The sequence below is a fragment of the Lineus longissimus genome, chromosome 18 (genome assembly GCF_910592395.1).
Source record: "Lineus longissimus chromosome 18, tnLinLong1.2, whole genome shotgun sequence".
NCBI lineage: Eukaryota > Metazoa > Nemertea > Pilidiophora > Heteronemertea > Lineidae > Lineus > Lineus longissimus.
The window spans coordinates 14,063,367-14,090,038 of NC_088325.1; the positions used below are offsets into that span (position 1 = coordinate 14,063,367).

At 41.5% G+C, this 26,672-nt stretch overlaps 1 protein-coding gene across 7 annotated transcripts; it reads left to right on the forward strand.

The window, feature by feature from the left end:
- Positions 1-1,046: 1,046 nt before the first annotated feature.
- LOC135502146 (follistatin-related protein 1-like) lies at positions 1,047-26,507 on the forward strand. 7 transcript variants are annotated; one of them, XM_064794764.1, is made up of 13 exons: positions 1,047-1,411; positions 1,611-2,000; positions 2,657-2,716; positions 6,403-6,424; positions 10,615-10,833; positions 16,377-16,514; positions 21,761-21,908; positions 22,259-22,371; positions 23,254-23,317; positions 24,523-24,590; positions 24,843-24,934; positions 25,488-25,544; positions 26,102-26,507. In XM_064794764.1, exons 2-13 carry the CDS (start codon positions 1,998-2,000, stop codon positions 26,111-26,113), a joined length of 996 nt encoding a protein of 331 aa, XP_064650834.1. In that variant the 5' UTR covers positions 1,047-1,411; positions 1,611-1,997; the 3' UTR covers positions 26,114-26,507. The 7 variants fall into 7 exon arrangements, with proteins under 7 accessions (XP_064650834.1, XP_064650835.1, XP_064650837.1 ...); XM_064794765.1 differs by having other exon boundaries at positions 1,047-1,289; XM_064794767.1 differs by having other exon boundaries at positions 1,047-1,265.
- Positions 26,508-26,672: the final 165 nt, after the last annotated feature.

Sequence of the window (26,672 nt, forward strand, 5' to 3'; positions counted from 1 at the left end):
TATGAGCATTTTTATGTCGAGTTGCATGTCTTTCGGTAAAGGAAGCTCCAAATTTGACTTGGCACACAACATTAGACATGGCGGAACATCCGCTCATTGCAAAATCATAGGGACTTTGTAAACCGTTTTGGTTAATTATGGCCTCGAATTGGATTAAGGATGGTCGGTCTGTGCGATTGGCGTTGTCCCTTGTTTTGAAAGAAGTCAGCCGAGGTAGAAATATTTACGGCCAATTTGCTTGTCAGGCATGTGGTGTCTCCTGTCGCAACTCATACTCCAAAGCAGGCATTATATAAACCACATTACAACCGCCTCATCACACTGCATGTACTTTCACTGCGCTGGAGCAGAGTCTTTCAAATTTAAGGATATTTCATTAGGTCTGGGCTGTTAGCAGGAACGTAGATGTTAAGACCTTACGCCACTATTGTAAATAAATTTACTGAAGACGATAACGCTTAGTGCAGCTACGCCGTTTGGGTCTGTCTCCGAGTATACGCCACTTCGTGTGAGAAACTGGCCCTGGTCGACAGACGGAACTAATTTGATAAGATCGAATAGAGAGATTGATACCATGTAATTCCAAACCGATAAAATTACATTTTCGACCAATCCAGCTCAATATCTCATCCTGACAAGTTACAGCCACTTGATAGGATATTGAGCCACCTGCCTGAGCGCAAATCGGCACCAGGCGATCTGTCAATAATATTTAGAGGTAAAGCAGTCAAAATCACCTTTCGATGTTTAGTGTGAGGTGTTTTAGAACCGAAATAGATTCCTCTCTGCGTCGTATTGGTTTTCTCACCTGACACAACTCGGGCGGAATGTCAGTCATTCCCCAGAGTGATTTCGCCAAAACCATCGGCGAGGCGCGCATCGGTCTTGGCCCACATATTTGCCCCAATCTCGCTGTGTTTGGTGGGACAACTAGTACCTCCAGTTCGGTATCAATTTCTTAAACCAACACATTTGATTGCTCAACTATAATCTGAAGGCACAAAACTAAGATTGACACAATCCCATGAGCTATCAGAGTAATGAAATGCCTTCCCTTGGAAACGATCACGATCCAGCGGCAGATGAGTTGAGTCTAACGAGAGACATCGATAGTACGCGAATCGTCCGGATGGGTTTCGGTTTCATGCGTGGCATGTGTCTCCAGGATTAACGGTAGGATATACTCAGGATTTCAGTTTCAGATACTTGCTAAGGAGTGATACCAGGTGTGATACAGATGGAAGAGGTAGGAGATGTCATCAACTGTAAGAAGGTGTTTTCAATAGCCGGTGTGTAAGAAGCAGGGAAAGGCAACATACTGAAAAATTTTCAAATACATCTAACCGCAATAGAGCATGGTATACGCAAAGCGCTAAGCGGTTATGATTTGAAAAATTCCGTATACTGTTAGGTGAGCTTTTATAGGCAAAAGTCTAGGGAGTAAATAACGTGAGGTGATCTATAAGGCAACATAGCAATGATAGCTGATAGTAGAAGTGATTAGAAAACCAGTCTATCTACAGGGTGGCCCAGAATTATTGTCTCTCAAACAATGGGTACACAATATAATTATATTGTGTAAGGGGATATAATTCTGGGCCACCCTGTAGTAACTGCCAGGAGTGAAAGTATAGGTTAACCGTTGAACAATCCGGCGAGTGATATAACTCTCTCAGGAAGAGCGCAATAGCGAGGGCATGATTACACGAGGGCTTAAAGTGAATACAAGAATCGTGTTTCTCCACGAGTATACCTAAGACAAATATTGAGGAATAGATAGATGTGCCTCCCTTGGGGAATCATTATTCCCGTATAAATGTCCCTGACATACGCAATGTTATAAGTGATTTCGCAGCATATCCGGTTAAAGGCCATGTTCAGACAATTGACTCTCTAGGCCTGTGTTATTGCGGCTTCGTTAGTTGGAAGTTATATTCTGGAGTGTTTAGACACATCGATTTGGATTACTCTATCCTGGACAAGTTGCTGGATATAGAATGGTTAGTATCTTTTACTGTCTTACTAATGAGATTGTTTTTGAGGACAATGTCAGGTCAACGTGGGGATGAAGAAGACATATTACTCGTTAAGCAGTCAAGTTGAAGAACGAGAGTTCACTTCATGGTATAACTGTGACACCAAATTATCCGATGGAAAACATTCATATGATAGTCTTCTCAATTGAAAAAAGCGGGGATGGAGAACAGTCCTTGACTATTTTCGTCATGTAATAATGTTCTTGTGGAACGAGGGTATGGAAATGGTTTGTGGATGACTTCCCAGCCCGATATAGGTGAGATGTTAGGCGTTGGTGTAGAAGTTTAAAATGTCCTAGGATAGAATGCCCGGGAAACAAAGGATCTATTATGCGCTTCAATCTCTGAGCTATTGACGGTCAGGGTCGTCTCTATAGAACCATATTGCAGAATATGATAGGGCCGGACACTTTTTCCAGGGGGGCATTTGTTACTGTTACACCGGTATGGAATCCACTACATTTTAGGTTCCGACAGTTATGTTTTCCTTGATAAGGCGATGAGAGGCAATGTTCTTGTTTTTCCGTTGTTAGAAAGACATCCGCCCAGATGTTGTCGCCGCTCAGTCAAAAAAAATAAGCAAAATAACAAAGCAGTCTGTTTCTTCCCTCTCCTTTCAGGATTTATTCTACGGGGCCTTGGTCTTGCTGGCCCTTGTCTACGCCGGGCCTTCATTACAGGTAAGAACAGGGCATCCAATAGGGTATGGATAGATACCCCTCAAAACTGTATGGTCGTCGCTGCTGTATGATTATCACTATCACAGCCATGGCGTACAGTCACGGACAAAGGTTTTTGAGCTTTTGAAAAACCTGTAATTTTCGACCATCACAAATATGCACCCCGTAGAACTTTTTCACAAAAACCATTTGTTTTTTTTTCATTTTACCAAAAACATTTGCCGTTGTTGTCTATTTGTGTTGGCTGAAAAATGATAAAAGCTTTTCAAAAGCTTTTCAGAAGCTCAAAAACTTCATTATATCTAGGAATGTACTCGGATTGCGAAACCTACCACTATGACAGTCTAACACCCGCGTATTTTATATTCGGCCGAGCAGAACTCAAGCCTTCAATATCGTGACGGACCCGCTGATTAAAGCAGTTATAATGTTCCATGCTCAAGTCTCCAATTAGTTCGGCATGACACCCTGAGTATAGTATTTGAGCGCGGAAAACTTCTGGCATCAACGCCGCCTCAACAAATCTTTTCGCGAGGGATGGTTCGCGTGGTCTCCTATTACATTTACCGACATATCATCAATCGATGTAATATTAGAAGCAACATTTAGACGAGGTTCTTTTTCTTATTCATTTTGAATGGTACCTCGTTCTTGCTGACGAGAAATACCAAAAATCTTGAACTCGCTTCCTAGTTTGGCCAGTCATTATACATGTGCAAGCTTTCACACTTGGACAAATTTCTGTCAAATACATGTAGCTCCGTGTTTATACGCTAACTAGCTGCAGTTTGGAGTAAATACCATAAGTTTGAAGATGAGGGTTACAATCTCTTCTGTTTGACTTGCCGAGATTAGCTGAAGACAGTAAGCTAACATCCTGAGATTCGGCCTTTTTGACCTGTTCAAAATATAGACAGGCACCGCTGTTTAGTAGGCCAGGATGGTAAGCTAATGAACCGACGGCCTGAAGCACCAACATGAACATAGGCACCGCCATTTTTTAGGTAAGAAACAGCCCAGACTAATTAATTCATAAGTCGACAAAAATACTATAAGATTTATTGTCTTATGGAAAGAAATCTCGCCTGCGTCGAACAGTAGTTTTTTTAAGTTGGGAGATTGGATGCACATTGCCGATGAACGCGGGAATTGATTTCTACATCATGAAATACAGGGAAGCTAGTTTAAAAAAGTCATACTGCCGTGCATATTAAAGTGTGTTGGAGAATGCTTTTTGATTTTAAGTGCATGGACCAAGATGGTTGTCTAAATCAACTTTGTGAGAAAGCCCCTGGAGAATTCTATCTCCTGCTGTCTCATCAAATTTAAAATGTCAACGATGGCTTCGTCGTTCGATTCCCCTTGGGATATTACTTTGCCGAGAACTTCTTATCGTAGCAGTAGGCTGATAAAGTTGAATTATGAAATTGGGAATAAACATATGGATAAACGATGGATCCTATAATATGTATCTTACGAAGTTACCAATGATTATGAAATTATGACTCTTGAGGCTTAAGGTTAACTATGCGCAGGAATACCAATCGCTGTCTGCACGTAGAATATGCAATGGAACGCACCATGAGATGCTACATCGTTGTGTACGCACATGCTTGAGATATTATCGTGGGGGTTGTTTTTATAAAAGCATAAGAGAATGCAGACTTCCCCAAAAAAACACTGTACATTTTGTACAATACGGCATATCAACGAATATGATAAATGGCCAAACAATTACAAGACAAACTAGGCCAGTGATAAATATTTTATGGTATTTTTTCTCAAGTTGGCGTCAATTTTGATTGTCATCTGCTAATTAGGGCACGACCCCGTTAAATTAATGGGATTTCGGTGGAAAAAAGCACTAAAGGCAAGAAGAATGTTCTTTGTATCAGTATGTTGTGTTTAGTGTTGTACGGGACCTGTAAACATGTTTGAAGTTGAACTGAAGGTTCAAACCGTCAGAAGCCAAGGTAAAAGCGAACCACGATCTCTGCATCGCTGTTTGATGACAGAACTCCATTATTGGACCGATGAGATGTGGAAAAAAGGATCATAGCAAAGGTGCACTAATATTATCGCGTTTTGACTGAGTTGACTGATTCCATCAAAGAACGTTGAGCGTCTTTATAACGCCGCCTCGAGGAGACGCGTGACTTATCACTCCATCCAAAGTTATTTGACAGTTTTGCTTTCTTCGGTATCAGTCATAGTTTGTAAAGTTCGGGTTCAGGGACTCTCATCAAGATAATAATGATACTGATAATGATATCAATAATAATAATAAGCACAAAAAGAATACGAATGTACATGAATGAATAGATAACAACAAAATGAAGAGAAAAAGAGAGAAATATTTTGTGGATTCACGGGGAGTCGAACCCGCGACCACTTGATCGAAAGTCCAGCATTCTAACCGTTGAGCCACCAAGGCTTTCATGTCAGGGTGAAGATTTGTTATTAGGCAGTTATCGCATCCCCTATATGAACAACGTAGTGCGAACTGCGAAGGTCTGTCGTGTCAACAAGTCCTAAAAACAGGTAAATAAAAGTGAATGTCGTCAATCCTCTCTCAGTTGGCTTGGCTGACTATCATGATCTATCTCCTCACGAGATGCAGGAGAGGGCACGATTGACTGAGCCGAGTCAAGATTGACCATATCATGCCGGCGAGCCGGTATCACAACACGGCGAAGCATCGGTGTAGGCGGTGGCTTTGTACCCTCAGTGAATTGATCCGGCAGAGAATACCACGAAACCCCCAACAATCCATTCAAATCATCCAAAATATCGGGCAATGCGACGAAGCAGCGATCTGGGTGGTGGCTATCATGAAGATAGCGCGACCCAACAAGCGAATGAAATGTCGTTTTTCGCTTTGCATCAAAACACAATCATATCTGATAATAGGCCGTATAGAAATCCAATGTAGACGTAGAAAACGATAATGCAACCGCTGTATGACCAATTAAGCCAGGGCCATAATCCCCTGGTGGATTCTCCTCATAATGTTCTGATGGTGACCGCAGTCCCTGGAGACTAGCTAATGAGCCGTACACGCATATCAGTGGGTTCTCCGCTGATGGATTGGGTCGCCGTTCTCAAACCCACCGGCGATCTTGCAATTAGGAGTGGAGTCAGGAATGCATACATCGCAGCTAAATATGCTACGCTGGTATATACTCAGGTTGCTATCGTCTGAATTGGCCCTAACTTTCATTGAAAGTATAGTTTGTTACCTGGCGGGGTTGGTTCTACCAATCCTTATGCCTTTATATGAAGATCCATCCCTGATTACCATTTCAATTTGATAATGGAAACAACCAGCTAAATGAAATTGAACGTTAAGCTTTTTTCTCTCTTCTGAAGCCATTCAATCAGTGTCAGAGATAATTGACATGTCAATCTCCTGATTAGGCTGTCAATCAAATTAGGCGACGACATGATCAATTTGAAAACTGATCATTCTTTGGATCCGAATCCCTCTCTAAGGAATTCTCTGAAAATCCTTTATGAAATGGAGAATTTTGACAGTCCTCTTTGAGTCTTCTTCTTTCACGAGTTGATTTCACTGATTTGGCAAAATACCAACAGATTCAATTTTTTTATAATGTTTCGCTGCGCAGTTCTATTCGCAACAGTTTAATTGCAAGGATGCTGTAACATTCTCGTCTTTTTCTTTTTAGGGAGCCTCTGCAAACAGACACGGTGAGTGACGTTTTATTCTCTGGGATCAAAACACCACAAAGCCGATGACAGACTATATGAACCGGCAATACTGGGGAGGAGACGATCCCGTCCTCCGCAGCGGGGGCAACCGGCGGATACAGAGCGTAGCTCTTCGGTGATATATCCACCTGAATTGCAACTGACAATCAGCGACAGTCAACCCCAATTTATAGAGGAATTCCCTGTGTCTCGGAAACGGATATGAATTTGATGGCAGGCAATCTCCGTTTCCAATATCACAATATTTGCCTGCTTTGTGAAACTGTCAGACTCACTCAGTTAATATCTATCAGTAGAAGACATCTGCCGCACTTGAGATTGGTCTGTATGTGATTCAAAACACCAATTGGTATCAGTTTGAATAAGATTCGCGTGAAAGGTTTGGGACGTTTCGGGTTGCTGTTTCACCGCATCGTTTAGCGTTCGCCATTAATGGGTTGAAGTCAGACGTGTTTCGCAGTTTTGTGTCCAAGCTTCAGGGGTTGCAGTGGTCTGACTGAACCGATTCAAACAGCAACACCAGCAATGGGTGAGAAAGGGTTGGGTACTTTGCAAACATAATCAGACGCTTGAACTGATTTGCTAACTGAGAAAGAGGCTTATTCCCCCAACAGCAAATGTTAAACAAATTGACAGTCAATTCGAGTCCTCAAGCTTTGAATGATCGATGGCCCTGCCTGAGTGACGGTCAACAGCAGACCAGAATCCAATCCCGGCGGAGCTGACGACTCAGAATCGGAATACTTATCGCCAAACGGAATCTATTTATACAGCGCCAATCCGTACGTACCAATGTGATGGGGATCACCACTGTCATACCAATCTGCAGACCACTTCGACCAATTCCACTACAGTTAATTTGATAATAGACCGCAGACGACTCCAGCAGCCGATATCTCTCCCAGTTCCAAGAACAGTTAGTGCGATGTGAAAAAATCCCTCACACGGCAACTGAATTGAAATGAAAATTAAATTGACAAGGCATCACTGTGAAATTTATTCAAACATCCGTGTTTGACAAAATAGATTTAATAATGTCATCTTTAAGACACGTTCAATATGTTTCGATATAATTTACCGCACAGTAGGCTCGATGTTGGCGTGGAAAAATATTTTAGAGCCCGGATGTGCCTTCGCCATGATACTGGCGGCCATCTTACGTATTCATTACTGGAAAATAAAGGCATTCTTAGAAATGCTTTATCGCATATCAGAATTAAGAAGGTGATGAAATTGACAAGGGACGGAAAAAATCTAATTCCAAACATCAGATTATGACAGGTCTTTTCTAGACAGCATCGATGGAGCCCGACACCGGATTGTATTTTTCCCCAGTAGAATAGCTCCGTTCATTTTAGTCGCCGGAGAATGATAATAGTCGGAGCATGCAGAAATTGCAGATAATCGTCGGAGATGATGTTATGGAGGTAATTGCTGGTTCCTTGTTTTCTCTCACTCCGCCCATGAACAAAGCACCAAAATCAGTTGTCCCGCCACGCGAAGGTTGCCGAATGGAATCCCTCTCCTCATGGTTTTATTGTCGGCGCAAGGCAGTACATTTTTGACATGTTACTGCATTGGCAATTCTAATGAGAGACTTTTTCACCCCAGAGCGGAATAATGAACTACTAAGGCAGTAGAGATATCCATTCAAGCAAGCATTCATATTGACCATGATGAGGAAAACGTCGTTCAGTAGTTGCATCGCCATGGCAAACTGGCAAGTAATTTCATATTGCCAACCGGGAAGTAATTTTGCTACGTCAATAAGCAGTAAAATGTATAGAGGAGCGACAAGACACAGATACATGAAAGAGACTAAGAGGCACATCATTGTGATTTGACGATCCTTAGCGCCCTGTGAAGTATTTTGCTGACCGGTTCCACCCATTTGTTTCCGAGACTTCGCTGATCTCGCCATGCTGATGATGATAGTTGTATTACAAATAACCAAAATGGCAAACGGAACGTACACGACTAATGTATTTTCCTTGATGATAACAGCATCTAAAACGGCTTTCCAGTTCGCACCCTCTACCCTATAACGACAACGGCCACCGTAGCTTACCCCGAAGACGATGGCTTCGATAGGTATTAAAAGACAAAATACTATTAAACACGAAAGCGCAATGGCGGCTTTCCTGACCATGAAGAGTTGGACTGCTTTGAGTGGAACTGTAACAGCTACAGCCCGCTCTATAGTCAGTAACAGTAAGGTGTATGTCTGGAAATAGTCCTGGACAACAAAAAAATAAACAGTGAGTTTACAAAACAAATCGCTTGTCTCTATCGGAGACCAGGACTCCACGAATCTCCTTGTGATGTAGATGGTCTCACAACATGCGAGTACCGTCATGTAAAGGTACGCCGAGCTCTTCCCGGCCTTTGGCGCGCACCCAAGAAGAGCCAGCCCGTTACCTATGTAACACAACGGGACGAGGACTAAAAACGAGTGATAATATATTTCCTGGGAGATCTTGAGTAGAAGCGACAGGTAGGGTTCAATGAAGAATCTTCTACGGTCGCATACCAGCTCACGAGCAGTCGAGGTAAGGTCAAGGATAGGTGTGGTGACGTCATCACCTCGCCAGCTCCCATTGGCCAGCTCGTGACCTTGACCTTGTGGTGTGATTGACTCCATCTTGTTTGCACTAAATCAACCCTTAAGTATTGGTTGCAACAAATGCATTTGTCGGTGATGAAACGACGTCAAGAAATTAACGGAAAGAAACAAGAATTTGAAGGAAATCGAAAATCTTGATCCGTTTGTTGCTGCGTGAATGGAAATGCATGTACCAAGAATGACAGTGTTTGCTTTATGTACTAATTTCATCTGAAAAGTTAGGAAGCAAAGCTGACACTATCGTAAGAGATCGTATTCATCTTTTGAGTTGTAGAGGGAACGCTTGGAAGAAGGATTTAACATTATGTAGCCTTCGTTGTTGTTACTTCACGCGTCCATCAGTCAACGTCGGCGAAGGCTGCTCCAAGATTACCTTGACGCCACGAGGACCTGTCAGAGCATCGAGCATAAAAAATCTTCAGGCTGAGGCGCAGTACATCCCCAATCGAAATGCGCCTATGGTTCTCTGTTGGTTCGTTTTTGGGCTTCACCAGATCGACGACCCTTGCCCAGTTAGAAACTTTGATAAACTGAGCAGGAAGACGGGGAAATGTTTGGAGAAGGAGTGCTACGCGCTGGACTCTTTACTGTGCCCGTGTTAAGTCTTGGCATTCCGAGGGAGACTGGCCTGGGCAGTTTGACGTGGAACAGCAATATGGGATATAGAACTGCGCTAGTGAACCTTGGTGATTCTCATAACTGAGCTTGTCAACATGGGAAAGATATGTTATTTGTGTTATCAACAGGATGGAATGGCGTTTTTGGGTTTGATTCACAACGTGTGTTCATTTGGAGAAAGGACTTCTTAATACACTGTGCAGAGCACACAAAATCAGATTGAGTCAATTGGAGTCAAATGCTCATTTCGTGCGCACTCCACAGAATGGCAAACGTTACAAGAAGATTCCTCCAGTATATATTACAGACAAGTTAGGAAAATGCGATAACATATAAAAAAAGCTATTTCGCTGAAAACTCCAGATTGATACTTTCTTTCCGCTTGACTTATCGGAACTGTTATCGTAACGTTTTAGAAAATTGCTCTTGGCGATTCGCTGAGCTTCAAAGGTACGTTTTCCGATTACTCCTGATCGAATTGCGCTGGCGAATGGTAGTGGTTGGGAAAATATACACCTGGGACACTTCCCTGGCTATTTTTCTGTCTCGCTATCACTATTTTCCCGGTTGATGGTCGTTCATATAGAGTAAAAACTCCAGAGTTCCATCCTGCGCCCGCACAATATAGATGCAAAATGGAATGAGATGATTTCGATTGTGCAAACAACTTGAAACCATGACACCTAACCCAACAATTATCAGACACAGTAGACCAGTAACGGCAGAATTGCCCGAGGCTTCAGCGGCCAACCCTGTAGCAAAGTAATTACATCAACACCACGTAAAAACACATTGCTGGCTATGTTATTGATCTGAATTTGTTGTATCAGTGTAGATAACCTACAGATTACCCGTACAGAGCGGAAAATGTATAAATGTCTAATGCACTAGATATGCACTGTTACACTTGTTTTTTTTATCATTACAGCTGACAAGATATGCGAAAATGTCTTCTGCGGTGCTGGCCGTGAGTGCGCCCCGGCAGATCACGACACCCCGACTTGCGTCTGCCAGGCGGAGTGTCCGCCTCACAACCACCCCGTCTGTGCCAGCGACCACAATACCTACATCAACCACTGCGAGATGCACAGGGCTGCCTGTTTGAAGGGGGTGAAGATACACAAGAAATACAACGGGTCATGTCTCGGTAAGTCTAATTCAAGTTTTTAGTTAAAGTGTATTTGGTACTGGAGGTGTGTTTAGATTTGAGAGCATACAATGTTTCTTCCTTCCTGGTTTTACCATTTGTTTTCAATACACTCCGCCTGTCGATACCTGGACGTAGAAGTAAAGAAAACCTTATCTTAGGATGTATATTTTCGTGAAATTGATAGCAATGTCGAGCAAAGACCCTGGTTATGTTACGATTGGTCTGTATCTGGTTGATGTTTTGGCTTCGTGGTAAAAAATAAAGAGCACACAGACACAGCTAAGAAGAAAGAATTTGCCGTTATCATGTTCCATTTTGTGACTTGGCGTCCAATGTTTTGTGAAAAACGGTATCTGTTTTCGTGTTCCACGCTTTGTTTGTCCTGACATTCGGAAGGGGGTATGGCAAGCCAAAGCGGAATTTATTCAAGACTTTAGAATTACCATTCAAGAAGTTAAATATAAGTTCAAGAAGGAAATATATGTTCAAGACTAAAATATGTTCAACCTTGAATCAAATGTTTTCAACCTTGAATAAAATATGTTCAACCTTGAATAAAATATGTTCAACCTTGAATAAAATATGTCCAACCTTGAACAAAATATATTCAACCTTGAACAAAATATATTCAAGACTCACGTGACCATATTCAAGACGCACGTGACCACAAAATTGATGACGTAGTTGCTCATGTTTTGATGCTTTACGGACTTTCCCGAACCCGCGTCCAGACTTTCCCGAACCCATGGTACTTGTGTTGCGTTTCGGAGCTCGAATTGTTCGCACGAGGTTTTGACACATGGTTGTACACGTACCTAGCCGCCTACACCTGACATGTACTGTAATCCTACACATCATGACATGGATGCCGAGTGAATGTCAGAGTCGATACATGTTTCACAGACATATCAGGCAAATTATAGGTTCAAAATGCGCAATGCCTCTCACCTTTCATTCTTAAGGCCGACACCACTGTATCGGATTCTCGTTGTCTTTTGACATGTTTGAGTGTTTAGGCTATACAGGCAATCAATCATGTCGTGAAACAGAACGCATCAGAAGTACCACAGATTCTACGCTCTACGTCATCAATTTTGTGGTCACGTGCGTCTTGAATATGGTCACGTGAGTCTTGAATATGGTCACGTGAGTCTTGAATATATTTTGTTCAAGGTTGAATATATTTTGTTCAAGGTTGGACATATTTTATTCAAGGTTGAACATATTTGATTCAAGGTTGAACATATTTTAGTCTTGAACATATATTTCCTTCTTGAACTTATATTTAACTTCTTGAATGGTTATTCTAAAGTCTTGAATAAATTCCGCTTTGGCTTGCCATAAGGGGGGGTATAAAAACGGCTTGAGAAGCAGATGCCGTGGTTCTCCTCTAAGTGTTTCTTGTTCACCTGAGACAAAACGCCGACATCCAGAGACAGCTCCTGTCCTCCGCCACTTCAAGTTGTAATAGGAAAGCAAGGCAACTGACCTTTTTGTCTTCCGATTCACCGACCAGAAGTCTTCTTCTTTCATTTATGCAAAGTGATGGTTCAAGCCATCATAAGTTCGAGAAACGTACATATTCCAATAGAGTTCTGGTTCTCATTTCTGTAAATCTGTCTGTATAGCGACGGAATGAGTTGTTGGCCAAAGCTTTTTCTAGGAGCGTAATATCACTTCTGATCTAGGTTATATCTCACTTTAGGAAACTAAATAAGAAAACGTTCTAACCGATTGATGATCCTGCTACTACTCGGAAAAGATCGGAATGACCCAATTGATGAATGATCAAAGAAGCTCATTAACTAAGATTCATGAGACCATCATGCTGAGTTATGAGACAATTTACCTGATCGGAGTAAATTGGATATCATTCTGTCAATAAAATAGGGAATAACTGTATAAAACACAATGTATAAATCATCCCGATCGGAGCAGGACAATAAATCCAAAGAAGAGACTATATACAAGTGCAATTATCCTTTGGCAGCTCTCTTAACTGATGTAGTACGTGATTAAATAGGTGTATGAGATCCGTTTGTAATAGACTTAAAGTGCGATCCTATTATTTGTGTCATCTTTACCTGCCTCAGGTCTTGTCTCAGAATGCCGTATAATGTAACAACATATTGCATTCATTACAACTCTTGGCCAATAACTGACTCATCTGATACTAATGCACCGACAACACATAGATTTCTTCTTTTAAACAAGATAATAGGATGAATATGCACCCCATAAGGGTTTTCAGTGAAATGAAAAAAAACTAATGTTTTTGAACTTGTGAAAAACCTCTTCGGGTGCATATTTGTGTTGGCCGAAAAACCCATAAAATTTTTCCGAAAGCTCAAAAACCTTTATCTTTAGAGTGAACCCTGCTATCCACCATGCCTCTTCTATAGAGTATCCATCCCGTCTAGAAAATCATTGGTATCGGAATTCTCTGCTGGAAGTCATTTTCTTCCCTTACACTCGCTACACCGCTGCTAGAGGTATCAGTCTCGTCTAGAAATCACTGTTATCTGGATTCTTATCACAGTATCTGAATCAGTAATTTACTCGACCAAATGAGAGTTAACTGTAGGGCAGGAGTGGGTGTGCATTCTAACCAGGGAGGCAATCACAGGAGGACATTCTCGTGAGATGGATCATGAATAAGAAAGTTCAATCAGAGAAAGAAAAAGTAGAATATAGACGAATTAAGACGGAGTCAGCCAAGATTTCATACCCCTACAGCCGAGTCGTGTTGATGTCCCAGTCGTCGTGTCCGTGGTTCCATCCATACCATTGGCATGAAAACCGAGGCACACTTCCAGAAAAAAAGGCTTTTGAGCTTTTGTAATACCTTTTTCGCAAACAAAAATATGCACCCCATGAAGGTTTTTCGGTGGAATAAAAATCCCTAATGGTTTTTGAGATTCTGAAAAGCTCTTTACTTCGCTGAAAAACCCTCCACAAGATGCTAATTTATGTTGGCTGAAAAACCATTAAAGGGTTTTGAAAAGCTGAAAAACCTTTATTTCTTAGAGTATAAACGGCTACTGATCGGAAATGTTTAGGTTGTAGCGCTGCGGGGTTAAATGTGATATTGGATGTTAACCTGAGCCTCTATCGCTGTTGATATCCGACTATAAACTTAAATTTTAGCTTCAGAACTCACGGCTGCTCCTCCAGCACTGTCACGAGAAACCACCGGAAAGAAAGCGCTGTGAAATTCTAATCAATTCACTGTTCTGTAAGTCTTCATAGAAGATTTGACAGGGAAATTGAAATCATAAACCCATCGTTTGATATTTTAAGGCAAATAACTGCCTCGTCTGTTCTACTTGCTGGTGCCAGTTTCATAAGCAGCTTAACGCTGTTGGTAAATGTGATGCTTCTTCTTCCGCGATTGCTGAAAGGAAAAGATTACCACTATGTTTGATGGAGGCAGGATCGGAGGTTCGATTTTAGCATGTCCTTATAAGCCCTGGCGACATAAAGCTTTGGTGTTATGATATTCATATCTTAGATGCTGTGTTCATACCTGCTAATGGTAATGATGACGGAGGGAAGTGAGGGAAATGTGCTGTGATGTTATATTCAGTTGACATGTAGGCATCGGAATAAGGATTCAATTTGTTATCTTCGAGCTATAAATGGTTTAATGACGGTGACTCTTACAATTTCAGAGCGGGAGAGTCTTCACTGTACTGATACACGGATATCATGAGAACCTGTCAAACAGCATCAATTACCAGCGTTGCATGTTTAAAAACCCTTTCAATCTGTTAGCAATCTTTTTTGTCAAACGATTGCATGTTAAAGTTGGATTGGTAAACGGTTAACGCACAAAACGTTTTACAGACCTTTGAAGAAGATGACGATGTTCAGAGTGTGAAGTCATGAGACATTCTACCCATCACGTAAACATTGCCTTAAAGTATCGATGTCCATGTAAATACCATCCTTTCACTTATATGGTATGTTCGCGTTCTCTTTTAACAAACCAAGGTAGATCGAATATCGTGAGGGGTGGCATCATTTCAAAGGCGTGTGATTCAGTACAAACAGATCTAATGATGAAGAATGGAATCACAGAAATCGGAATCCGACTTTTCTTTCGTGTTTTTGCGTTCAAGCCAACATGGAAAAAATCCTTTATGTTCGAGTTTGGCTTTGACTGGTGATCCCTTCAAAGGATGATCAGTTAACATGACCGTATATCTCACAGTCAAGCGCTTCAGGAAGCCGCTTAATGCGCTTCAGGAAGCTGCTTAATGGAGGATCAGGAACGACACTATCAAATGCCATCAAAGTGCAAGTTTTTATATGTATTTGAGTTCTCCTTTGAGAAATGTATGTACCATTAGCGTGGGTTGGTTTACGTGACCGAATATCATCATAGCCAAGATCACAAAACCGTAAAATACAAAGTGGGCTTTCCTAGAGAATTCCACTACAGAGCCCCAGAGCTTTGAGGTCAGGGTAGTGCCGTCCTTTGGCCAGTATTCCTTTCTATTCTTCGTTGATATCTATAGATAGTCCTCGCCTCAGGACATTCGTCTGAGAATTTGACAAATTGAGAGAGCAGCACACGTCAGTATTCATTGGCTTCCCCGGCTTTGAACTGCTGTCTATCATTGCCTGGGGTGGTCATAAGGTTCATGATATAGGCAAATAAGAGTTGTCGGCCCGGGGCAAGTCATTTTGTGGATATTAGCCTTGATTATCAACGGGCCCCGCCGGGGCTCTCGATGGGAGTTGGTTTGGGTAAGATTTATCGAGCTAAGGCTCGTTTGGGGTGGAGGGGCTATCGAGATAAGATATCTGGAAGGCATTACAAGGCCATGTCCATGTCCCCTGCTATCCCCTGCTTGAATTGTGTACTTCTTAACCTACAGCATGTGACTGGCTATTGGTCGATCCAAAGGAATGGTACCTTTTCTAACATCATCTGACTGGTCAAATCCACTGTCGACGAATCTCCGTAACAGCTCATTTGATTGGCTATTGATCCACACAACCCAATAGTGGCTCCGTAGATGAAATTTCGCAAACGATAACGACTAGTTTGCAAATTCCGTGAGGCTTTGAGCAACTGAAACCAGTTGGATTTAGCGCATAATCTACTAACTAATGGTGGAACTTTCGAACAAAGTTGTCGAACAGATACGCTCTCTTACATGACTGATACTCCCAAAAGTTTATCTTGTCCCCTCCATGATAAATGATGTGTCATGGTCATGGCCGACTCTATCCACCCCAATAAACTAGACCAACCAAGTCGTGGATCTGACGGGATCTTCTCCAGTCGACCCCATCGCAGTCTCTGCTTTAATTTCACGGCCCATTGTCTCCCAATCTTTGCCCATGTCGCCATCGCATTCTTCTCTTGGGGAATCCTGATGACTCTATCAGAAGCATCACTATTGCTCAACTGAAAATACATTAACTGATAGTCTATCACTAACCGGGATTACGAAATAGCTCTTAAAATCGGCACTTTCAAAAATGACAAATCTTAATGGAAAACAATAGCTTTCTTTGTTTCGTTACAGTTGAAGAAGTACAAGATACTGATGGAAACCAAGCGCTGAAGCCTCTCGTCTGCTTCGAGATTGAGAGGAACGAACTCCGCCAACTCCTGATAGAGTGGGTGGGAAAGGAAGTGAAATCCGATGGATGGTCTACCAGAGGTAAGCCATATTTGTTGTTATCGTTGTCCGTAACCACGGTTTCTATAACGGCCGTGACAGAGGCCGACCACCTACAACTACTGTTTATAGACTGGGTGAAAATGAAAGGGAATGGAGTCGTTGAATGTAAACAATTAAGATATGAGAAACATACGAATTGGCTACACAGGCACATGCATGTAGTGTAAGCCATACTTGTTGTTGGTTGTGTTGTTAAATTGTTTGTGTTCCATGGCGGCCGTGACAGGAATGACAGTTTCACTAATTAAGGGCACTATTGCCGACAACGCAGATCGATACTACAATAGCTTTAGCAGGGAGTTCAAATGATTTCCTAAGGTGTATACTGGTGCTTATTAATACTGCTTTGAACTATTCGATCAGAAGCGAAGTACGGAGCGAAAGGTTAACAAATCTATGACGGAATGTTCCCTTCATATCATTTGTAAACAGAACATCAGAAACAGCTCTGCCGTTATTAATTGCACGTCCTGTCGGATCTTGGTTTATCATGTTCATATCAACCAAGAAGAAAGTAATATAAGCCAAACGCTCGTCTTCCCAAATATTTATCATCTTCATCATCTTCATCTTGTTCATCATAGAATATTAAAGTTACAGATATCTTCCCGTCATAGGTCGTGTTATTGGAAGATATTCTAAAGACATTCTGTGTTATCAAGCATCGCATTGACTGCACACGATGAGGAACTTCTTCTCCTTTTCCCGATCTCGACATATTTCTTGCATTTTTTATTGGCTTCTGCACTTCTGCTTTGCAATGTTACTGGCAAGCTGTCGGAGACTTGGAAGCAGCATGATCGACACTTCTCGTCATGACTGATATGGGCGTCAATGTTTGTGTATAGTTTCTGTCGGAGATCAGTCTGTTTTGCCAGCTGGCATACGAGAGATGTCGAGCATCCCATTGGCAGTTGCTTAAAAGGAAATGATGTATCGATTCATTAGGCAACAGTTTCCATCCAACCACACCTGCTATCTGAGAACAATTTATCCTTTATTAAGTCTATTTGTCATGCATAAAAGTATAGCAGCTGAATGGGTTAGGTGGACTATTACCGATATTTTCTTTATGTTATACAACATTTATTTATACGAAGTCCGCATCCTCACCCGTCATTCGCAGATCTGCTAGAGATAATGGATAATTTCATTTTCAACTCTCAAATTGGCTGTGGTATATTATTGTAATGGGCAATGTTTTTGGCCGCGTAATCAAATTGTCAAAATCAATTTGGCAATCACCAAGAACTCCGCGCAGAGTCAATTATCGTTTTAGACTTCAATCGATTTAATGACTTCCTTACTGAAGAAGACAGTGAAGATCTCCCTGTTCTAGCTACGACTGTGCTAGGTGTCTTTACTGGAGACTAGAGGCAAATCGGCACAACCGAAAAACACTGAGTTCCAACGCCTACAGGTCTCTGTCACATCTTTAGTCCGTTCGTCAATGTTTCGCCACAATCCTTTGGGGCTTTAGAGAGCGAACTACTGGTAGGATATTCTTGAGTTTAATTGTAACTGATCATCCCTTCGCGACCAAACTCTTCATTTCTAAGGGTGTTGACACGCAAAATCACTGGAACGAGATTGGTGACAATGGCCGTGTTTTTCATGGCCCTGATCTTTTGATCGCCATGATTGTCTATCGTGGAAAACATGCTATTCCCACTGGGATTGTTATGCATGTTTTTCCTCGGTCTCCGCACTTGATGATGATGATGCTGTCACGAGATATTGACGGGAAAGTGTTATCTTTCTGCTACGATGGATTTCGAGGCAGCTGTGTGATGGGGGAGAGTGTTTGGTGAATGCTGAGTATCACTGCTGCAAGTTATCAATCTTTATCCCCTAGGAATTCGCAGTGCACTCTTTGAGTAGAAGTTTATGAGCTTTTGAAAAAGATTTAAAGGCTTATCGCCAACACAAATATGGACCTCGTACAGGTTTATCGATGGAATGAAACATCCTTAATCCCTCTATGGGGTTCATATCTGTGTTGGCCGAAAAAAAATTTACGTTTTTTTCAAAGCTAAGCCTTTACTTCTAAGAGACAGTGTGCTTTGATATTCGTCGCCAAGCACTGCCCTGCCATTGCCAGAACATGAGAAAAATCCATCTGCTTTTATTACAGGAATTGGTTTCCGTAACAAGATATGAAAAAACACCGTACTGCACCCAGAGTCTTTCAATTATTGGAAGACTGCTGCTGCACCCAAGTTGGTAAGACTTAGCAAAAATTTGCAATACAAACAGCTTGCTAATGAGATCGTTGGCAAACGGCGGAATATTCCGGAAATATCCCAGATTTAAAAACCCAACCTTAAACTACACACTAATCTGCATTAGAACCGTTCCTTGATTTATTTCATCAATTTGTCGTCTGTTATTGCACGGAAGGCGACTATTTATCACTTACTGTTTGCAGAGTCTTTTTATTGAAAGACTCTGCTATTTGGTGAGCTACGACAACATGCGGGAAATAAAGACGATACGGTGATAAAACGAACGAAGTGGCTTCTTTCTATTACTGACAATTACTAGAAAAATAACCAATAGCGTGCGAAAGAGACGTGGTTTTCTTTTGGCAGAATCGCAAAACCCAGCGGGCTATTGATACTAAAAAAAATCACAATGTTATTACTAGCATTATTCGGAATCTCATGATACGCCCCTGGTGTAATGTTTCTGAGTAATGCCATTGTTTGGAGAACGCTACAAGGTAGAGTGAAGCGTCTCTCTGTGTCATGACACGACTTTTGTCAATATGGTAGGGAATACTGTTATAACAACAGAATCCCTTTAACCCGCCTTTTCTATCTGAGGTGAGATGGATAGCTACTTCAGCACTAACTACTGCAATGCTATATGTTGCCAAGCTTTCACAACGAGCCTCTCAGCAAGTGTAGCACGTAGCAAAGAGAAAAGCATATCAAAAAGTAGCATTTCGATCACAAGCAGTTACAGTTAGCACATGTTTGATCCTTCGAATTTGAAGGCAAATATACTACATGTATATCACCAGGAAAGTCCCCATGAGGATATGTATTTTTCATGACAAACGGTTACATTCGCTAAGCCGCGTTGACGGATCAGACAAGATGTTAGATTTGGAGTTAGTATAAAAATGAGAATACTTTGATTCTTTTTAACACCAAATAAGAGATATAAAAAATGATGGCATGTGGATGCAGCACTGGCCACTACATGTGCCAAGGCCTGAGGCGTCATTCATCATAAATAAACATTACCGTGGTTCCTCTTCTGATGGTAATACAAATTAGCTAGCAACTGGTTAGTGCTCAGCAGCAAGAACGAATTTATCTTCTGCGGCAACAATTTGTTCCTTGGGAACGTGAACGGCTATGACGGCAGATGCAACACCAAACATGAAAGAACCATCTGATTTTACTGCTGTCAGGCAATTGTCTCCAAATCGCATCAATTCTGGCAATGTTTTGTTTGATCAGATGTCTCGCATCAGCTGCTAGCTGCTCTGTTTCCTGGCGTTGACAGTCAGGAAAGCTGACAGGTTTGAGGAGCATCGGTGCAGAAACATTGCCACATTGGCGCGTTTCGGTTTAAAAGCGAGAGCTTGATTAAATTTGTAACGCGCCACGACCATTTCCCCAGAGCATGTTGTCACTGAATCTAGTGAGAAACGCTGGACTATTTTTTCGATACCCAAATGGGTTTTTGCCATAACACACGTCAGTTTGACGTAGCTTTCCCAATTTAGCTGACTTGAGATGAAGAACATTTTAATAATTCCCACCTGGGATTCGCGAACATATCTCTTGTGACAAATTTTGCCAATAGTGATTCTGCATCTTTCCTCAACTGTAGTAACTGCTTTCAATTGTGCTGGCAAGTACACAGAAAGCACACGATGACACATTTAAAGGTGAATAGTTGGCGAATAGTTGGATGGGTGGGGACATTTGTCTTCATACGTGGATGTCACATAGTTGAATTCTATCATCTATTTGATGTGGTCGAACCCGAGACCAATGCGTCATCATCATAGATTGAAACACTAAGACTTATAGTACCATCACGAAAATACCGACAGTGTCACTATCCGTATCTTTGTGTACTTTAACCGCAGCCTATTGGGGGCAGATTTTCATTGAGCATGTCATGTAGATTCATCCAATCCTAGCATCCGATTTTCTCTACGGCAATATCATCTAAGCTAGTATGACATGAATAGCCAATTGCCACTCCCGATAGCGCCAGAATGGTGACCCGTGACATTTGAATATCTGGAAGAAAATTCCTATCGTGAACAGTTAATTCAAAATGTAAATCGTTCTAGACAACGTGACGAAATTAAAGCTTAAAAGTCATCATGCTAGCTGAATCGTAAACTGTTGAAGAGCTATCGTGTATCAGCTCAACCGGAAATTAATCCGACGTTACAAGCTTCGAAACCAGGGGCGACACGTCATCGTACTGGAGTAGCAAAATATCGACTTCAGGCTATTAATCTAGTTGAAAGGTCGTATCCGGCGTGGCTGTCGGTGTCGTGTCGAGATCGTGAGGAGATAGTGCTATCAATGTGGCCTTATCTTTGCACGTCCACGCCATCAAGAGTCAAAATCAGACTTAACAGTCAGGTTTCGAAAATTGGTTAGATCAAGCCGGTTGTCGTTTCGGGACTCCGTCACGGCTGCAGAACTGCTCTGTACATTTTCACATACATATTTTTTTCTCCATCGATTCAAACCTTATAGTCATGAAGTTATCACAGATGAATAAATAACAATTTAACTATATGATTGCAGCAAAAAGATTCCTTTGAGGACTTTTGTATACGGCTATGCATGCGCACACCATACTCAGCTACGATACTCGTTCATACGCATGCGTAGCCTGATACAAAACCTGGATCTTCTGCCGATTATTGCGGCGCCTCTTCAAAGTCCTCCAAGGAATATTGACAGAGGTTTCGCCCTTGCGAGTAGCAGCTGTCATTACAGTGACAGGGGTTGCCAATTCCTTTACACTTGACACCGAAGCGTTGAGCCACCATTAGCAAGATGTCAATAAAGTGGACTCGTATGAGCCAATCAAAACAGATTCACGCCAGTCGCCAATTTCCTTGCAACTTTAACCCTTGCGATGCTCACGGTGTTATAGGCAACATCTCGCGTAGTTATTCTACAGACTGTTCTACTGGCCCTTTAGAAGAGATAATTAACCTCTTTTTTGTTTCATTTTAGGGAGAACATACAAAGAAGCGGTAGAGGAAAAGTTCATTACATGCGACACTGATTTTGATGATAAACTCGACGCCAGGGAGTTCATCATATGTATTGTCAAGAATGATTCTATGAGCATCGAGCATGAGGGACGAGAACACATAGTTAGGTATGTGTGCAAGTTCAAAATGAGAAGATAGGTACCACTTGCTCCGGAACAAAAACACTCGGCCACATTACCGTGACCACCAGATCGAAAGTCCAGCATTCTAACCGTTGAACCACAGAGGTTTTTATGATTCTCTTCGCCTCTAATAGCCAGACTATGGCGATATGAACCTTGTGTGAAATACAGCGACATTTTCATTTCACACAAGCTTCAGATCACCATGATGTTGAATTCGTTGTGAATTTTTCGTGTGGTTTCCACTTTGATGGAGGACTTGCCAGCTATAAATAATAGTTGTTTATAATCAAACGTTGCCTCGGCTGGTTCCCACTCTTACATTGATATTTTAGGGGCCTGTGCGTGGACGCCCTCATCGTAATGGCAGACAAGAATGACGACTGGCGTCTAGACTTCTTCGAGTTTTTCACATGTCTTGATCCAGATTTCAAACCTCCAACAAAACGTAAGTAGTATAGGGGTCAGTTGACGGACATTGCCTCTACATGTACACCATAATCCGTCAGAATACAATAGGGCCGGAGACTTTTTTCAGGGGGACATTTTCTACTTCTATGCCAGCTTACTACCAGAAGGTGGAGCTGGCTTACTACCAGGCAGCAATTTAAGAGAGTTACTTGTTCACCCCTTTTCGTACAGGACGAAGCACAGTTCCCTATATCCATCCTGTTAATCGCCATTTCCAACAACACCATAGAAAAGCTTTAGTCGGCACAGCACCAATTTTCATCAAGTTGTAAAAGTCTTACCCTCAATGAGTTAACTTCTCAAATAAGGGATCATACCCATCAAAAGGTTTTCTAATTACAAAGACGTCTAAGCAGAATTCCAATAAAACCGTATCTATGGCAACCTTTGTCAATTCGTTTTCACAAGAAAGTGCTTCCTTTCTCGTCAAAGGAGCATTATCTAAAATACTTAAGAAAGACGGGTAGCTTAATGGAAAAATGTTATTCTTTATCCTTGATTCTCCACCAGTACGTTTCTATCATTTCTTTCTTGGTATATATCTATCACTTTGATGTTTCAGTCTGATGCACTTTTTTACCCACCTCAAATGAAGTGCACAAACATTAAAGAACATGGATCAGTATTATAGGCAAATAGAAATATACTCAAATAAAATGAATAATCTCGATTTATGAAAATCCTCTTAAATCCTATCCTACTCAACAAGAAGAAGCTGATAGGTTCTTGCAAAGTTTGTTGAATAGCCATAGTGTATTTGGTTGTTGTTGCTAGTAATATAGGCTTTCCACTGACACCGTTGTTTCAGGGTGTAGTCAAGGGAGAACCTGGGGTTTGTCTGACAGTATTTTGTTTTCAGAATGTTCTCTTGAAGACGATATGTACGATGATGGAGCAGAGGTAAAGATGGCTTGCAATAAATGGTGAGTAAACTGTTCGAAATGTAAAATAGGCGATCTGTACACACAAAAAACGTAGCGATAGCCAACCAGCTTAAAATATATACCACAACATCGTATCACTAAACATGGCAACATCATAACAGCGTCATCCTCATGCTTTAGCAATCACCCAGCTGACATTTTCTCGCAAATCCACCACGAAATTGAATTTATTCTATTAAATTTATATCTAAGCGAGGCTGGATTCCGACTAACAGCGTTTAAAAGTTTTCTATATGTAATTTCGACGAGTGGTTTGACTTATTCGTTGTCATGATTCAGTCGATTTTCTCTTTAGGAGAGTGTAAACATTTTCTGTGTCACAAGGGTACATGGAGCACGCTTGGGTTGGGGGCTACAATCATTAAATGAGAAAATATTATTGACTTGCTCTACGGGTTCTGTCAAGTACGATTCACTCAAGAGAGTAGTGATCAATCGGTGTTCGGTACGCATCGCGGAATGGGCCTGTTCTCTTTACAGTCTAGCGTCAGATGCTTACGATATGGCTAGCTACAGCAAGTACAATCGTTAATACTCGTTCATAAGCACCTTCGATCACCCTTCTAAAAGCAGGTTGAAAAAATTGATACTGGGTTGATTTAAAATGGACTGGTTAATCATTTTGCCCGACCGACACTCCGAATCGCAATATATTAATTTGTTTGTATAGAGCGCCACAGCAACAATAATTGAGGAAAACGTCTATCAAAATACCATCTAACCTGACATAAGGTTGAACTCTGCATTTAAATCCTTCATTTATGTCACTTATTTGATCAAATTTGACATCGTAATCTATAAGCTGTGTAATAAATCCTTAAAGACCACTAGCTGTGCCATTCCCCCGTCAATTTCAGAATAATCTGCCAACGAATCCTCGCACTAATACTGCCTGCTGTCAGATATATGTCATTAGGTTTGAGGAAAGGCTCCTGCAATGGTGATATAACTCTTCCCTAATATTCTACTTCTGTTCTTGTTTTGAGAGGGTATCATCGTGCGCGGGATAACAGATCACATGTTGGAAGCTAGCGGCTATCCGTAGCTTTTTCCTGAATAAAGAATATAGGGCAATATTGAGCGTGATAATATCCTTGTGAAGAATTTCAGAGCAATGATCCTTTAGTGTGGGCAAGTCTTACAATGAGCATCTTTTTCAGTGATGATCTATTCTATCTTTGCAGTATATGCGCCTGTGGTAATTGGGTTTGTACTGCAGTAATATGCGATAACGACGAAGAAAAAACTTTAGGTGAGTTTCTTGCAGTGAGTGGATGGGCCATGAAGGGATTTGACTGTCACCACTTGTTTTATCATCTAACCAGCTAAATGCAGAATGTCGGCACTGTATGTATAAAGACGCTACTTCATTTTGTCTAGCAATAGGTATTGGTTGACAGGAGAAGCCATAAGCTTTGATCACCATTAGGTAATTATCTGTTGTCACTCAGCAAAGGGTACCTGATACCTTCCCCTATAAACATCATATCTGTTTGATATTCAGCCATTAACAATAATGGACCACTCCCGAACAAAGCAGAGAGACAGAAGCTGCTACAGGGCTTCAAAGCCAGCGATGACGTTGATACCGAAAAGGTGAGTAAGTGAACATTGGTGCCCAGGTGGATCTGATGCTTAATTGGTTTCCTTGGCAGATGACTATTGATTGAGAATCATTGCCTTCGCCAAGTTCATTCGTGGTCGACCGCTGGTGCATCCCCGTCTTCTTGGTAAATAGTAACTGTGGGTTACAGACTTTAAGCATTTTAAAGACAAAGGTGACAACTAAATTACCACTTCCTGAGGGAAGGAGAAACCTTTGATCGGAATAGCGGATGGGGAGGGCGTCAATCTAATTTCCGGGATTGAGCTGTCACTTGAATTTCTTTTAAACGAGATTACAGCGTGCACCTTGTAGAAATATTTCAGTGAAATGAAAGTCTAGTTCACTGGGTTTTTTTCCGTAGGCGGCATCCTTGGCATTTAAAGGAGAGTACATGTACATCGAGTCATACTTCTTGTCCTCTGAATGTGTGGTGTACGTGCGATTCCATGTAGCCATATCTGGTCGTAGCTTGAAACATTATCTTGGCTTCACAAGAAAGGATTGTCAAATATCCCCTTCTAATTATCAGTTGTCTGTTTCTAGATAACCAAAGAGGAGAGAAAAAGCGAGGAAAGTGATTTTCTTGAAAATTTCCGAGACGTGAGTAGACCTAATGTATCTCCAAGAGAAACATCAAGCCCTTAAGGCAGTTCATGTTCGTGAAAGTGTAGTTTACCCACAGTTCAACATGAAACCAAATACCACTCTGGCTGGCCAATCGCGAGTTTTCGGACATATGGTCACCTCAATAGATTTGGACAGGTCTTCCCTCCAGCCAAATGATAAACTTTATGCTCCTGTCGCGGTACACGCAACCCGGAGCCGCAGTCAGTTCGTCACGTTCTTGGCGACTTGGCCTCGTCATTGCCGCTAGCAATGGATTAATCTCAATGTACGATGGGGGCCAAGCCGAGCCTGCTCGGAACCCGATCTTCTTTCCATAGCCAGACACCGCGGATGTTTGTGAAGATCTTCACGATCAGAGTGCTGATGAAGTGCCATCTACCTTTCTTATGGATAAGCCACACATCCAACTAAAACCTCACTCAACGATGAGAAACCTCATTATTTTCTTGAATGGGTCTAAGATCGAGCTATTCCACTGCATCCATCAACGTTGCAAAATCTCATTCAATGCCACCAACTTTTACTTTCAGCCCGAAATTTAAATTACTGTAACGGAATAAGAAAGAGACCATCAACACACAGGAACAATCGATCAACCACGACTTCTACATTTCCTCAGTCAGGAGAAAGAAGAGTTATCGAATACTGGTGATGAAAATAATCAAAAGATGATAAACTGTGAAAAAAATACTCAAAATACTTTTGGAATTGATGAAGATAGCTCTGATCGGTGCCATAAAGCTTTTGTTTCTTCGTGTTTATTTGCATCTCAAGACACCACGGGTGTCGCAGAATGAACTTCTGTTTAAAATTGAACTGGCCAAAATAGGGTGTTATCTTGCGGGTCAATATAGACCTGAAGATTCAGTTTGTACATTGTGTGTTCTTTGTAGATATGATGTAGGTATAGATTTGTAATAAACTTTCTTTTGCAAAGAGTATCTTCTTTGTAATGATAGCACTGATGCTGATATGCAAAGTTTCGGACACAAATGAGGGACGTCCATGCCAAAATACTGCTTATTGCTCATGATTTCATACATGAATTTGATAACAACATCAGAGGTATTACTTGGGACGACGTTTGGGGACAGAGGTAGT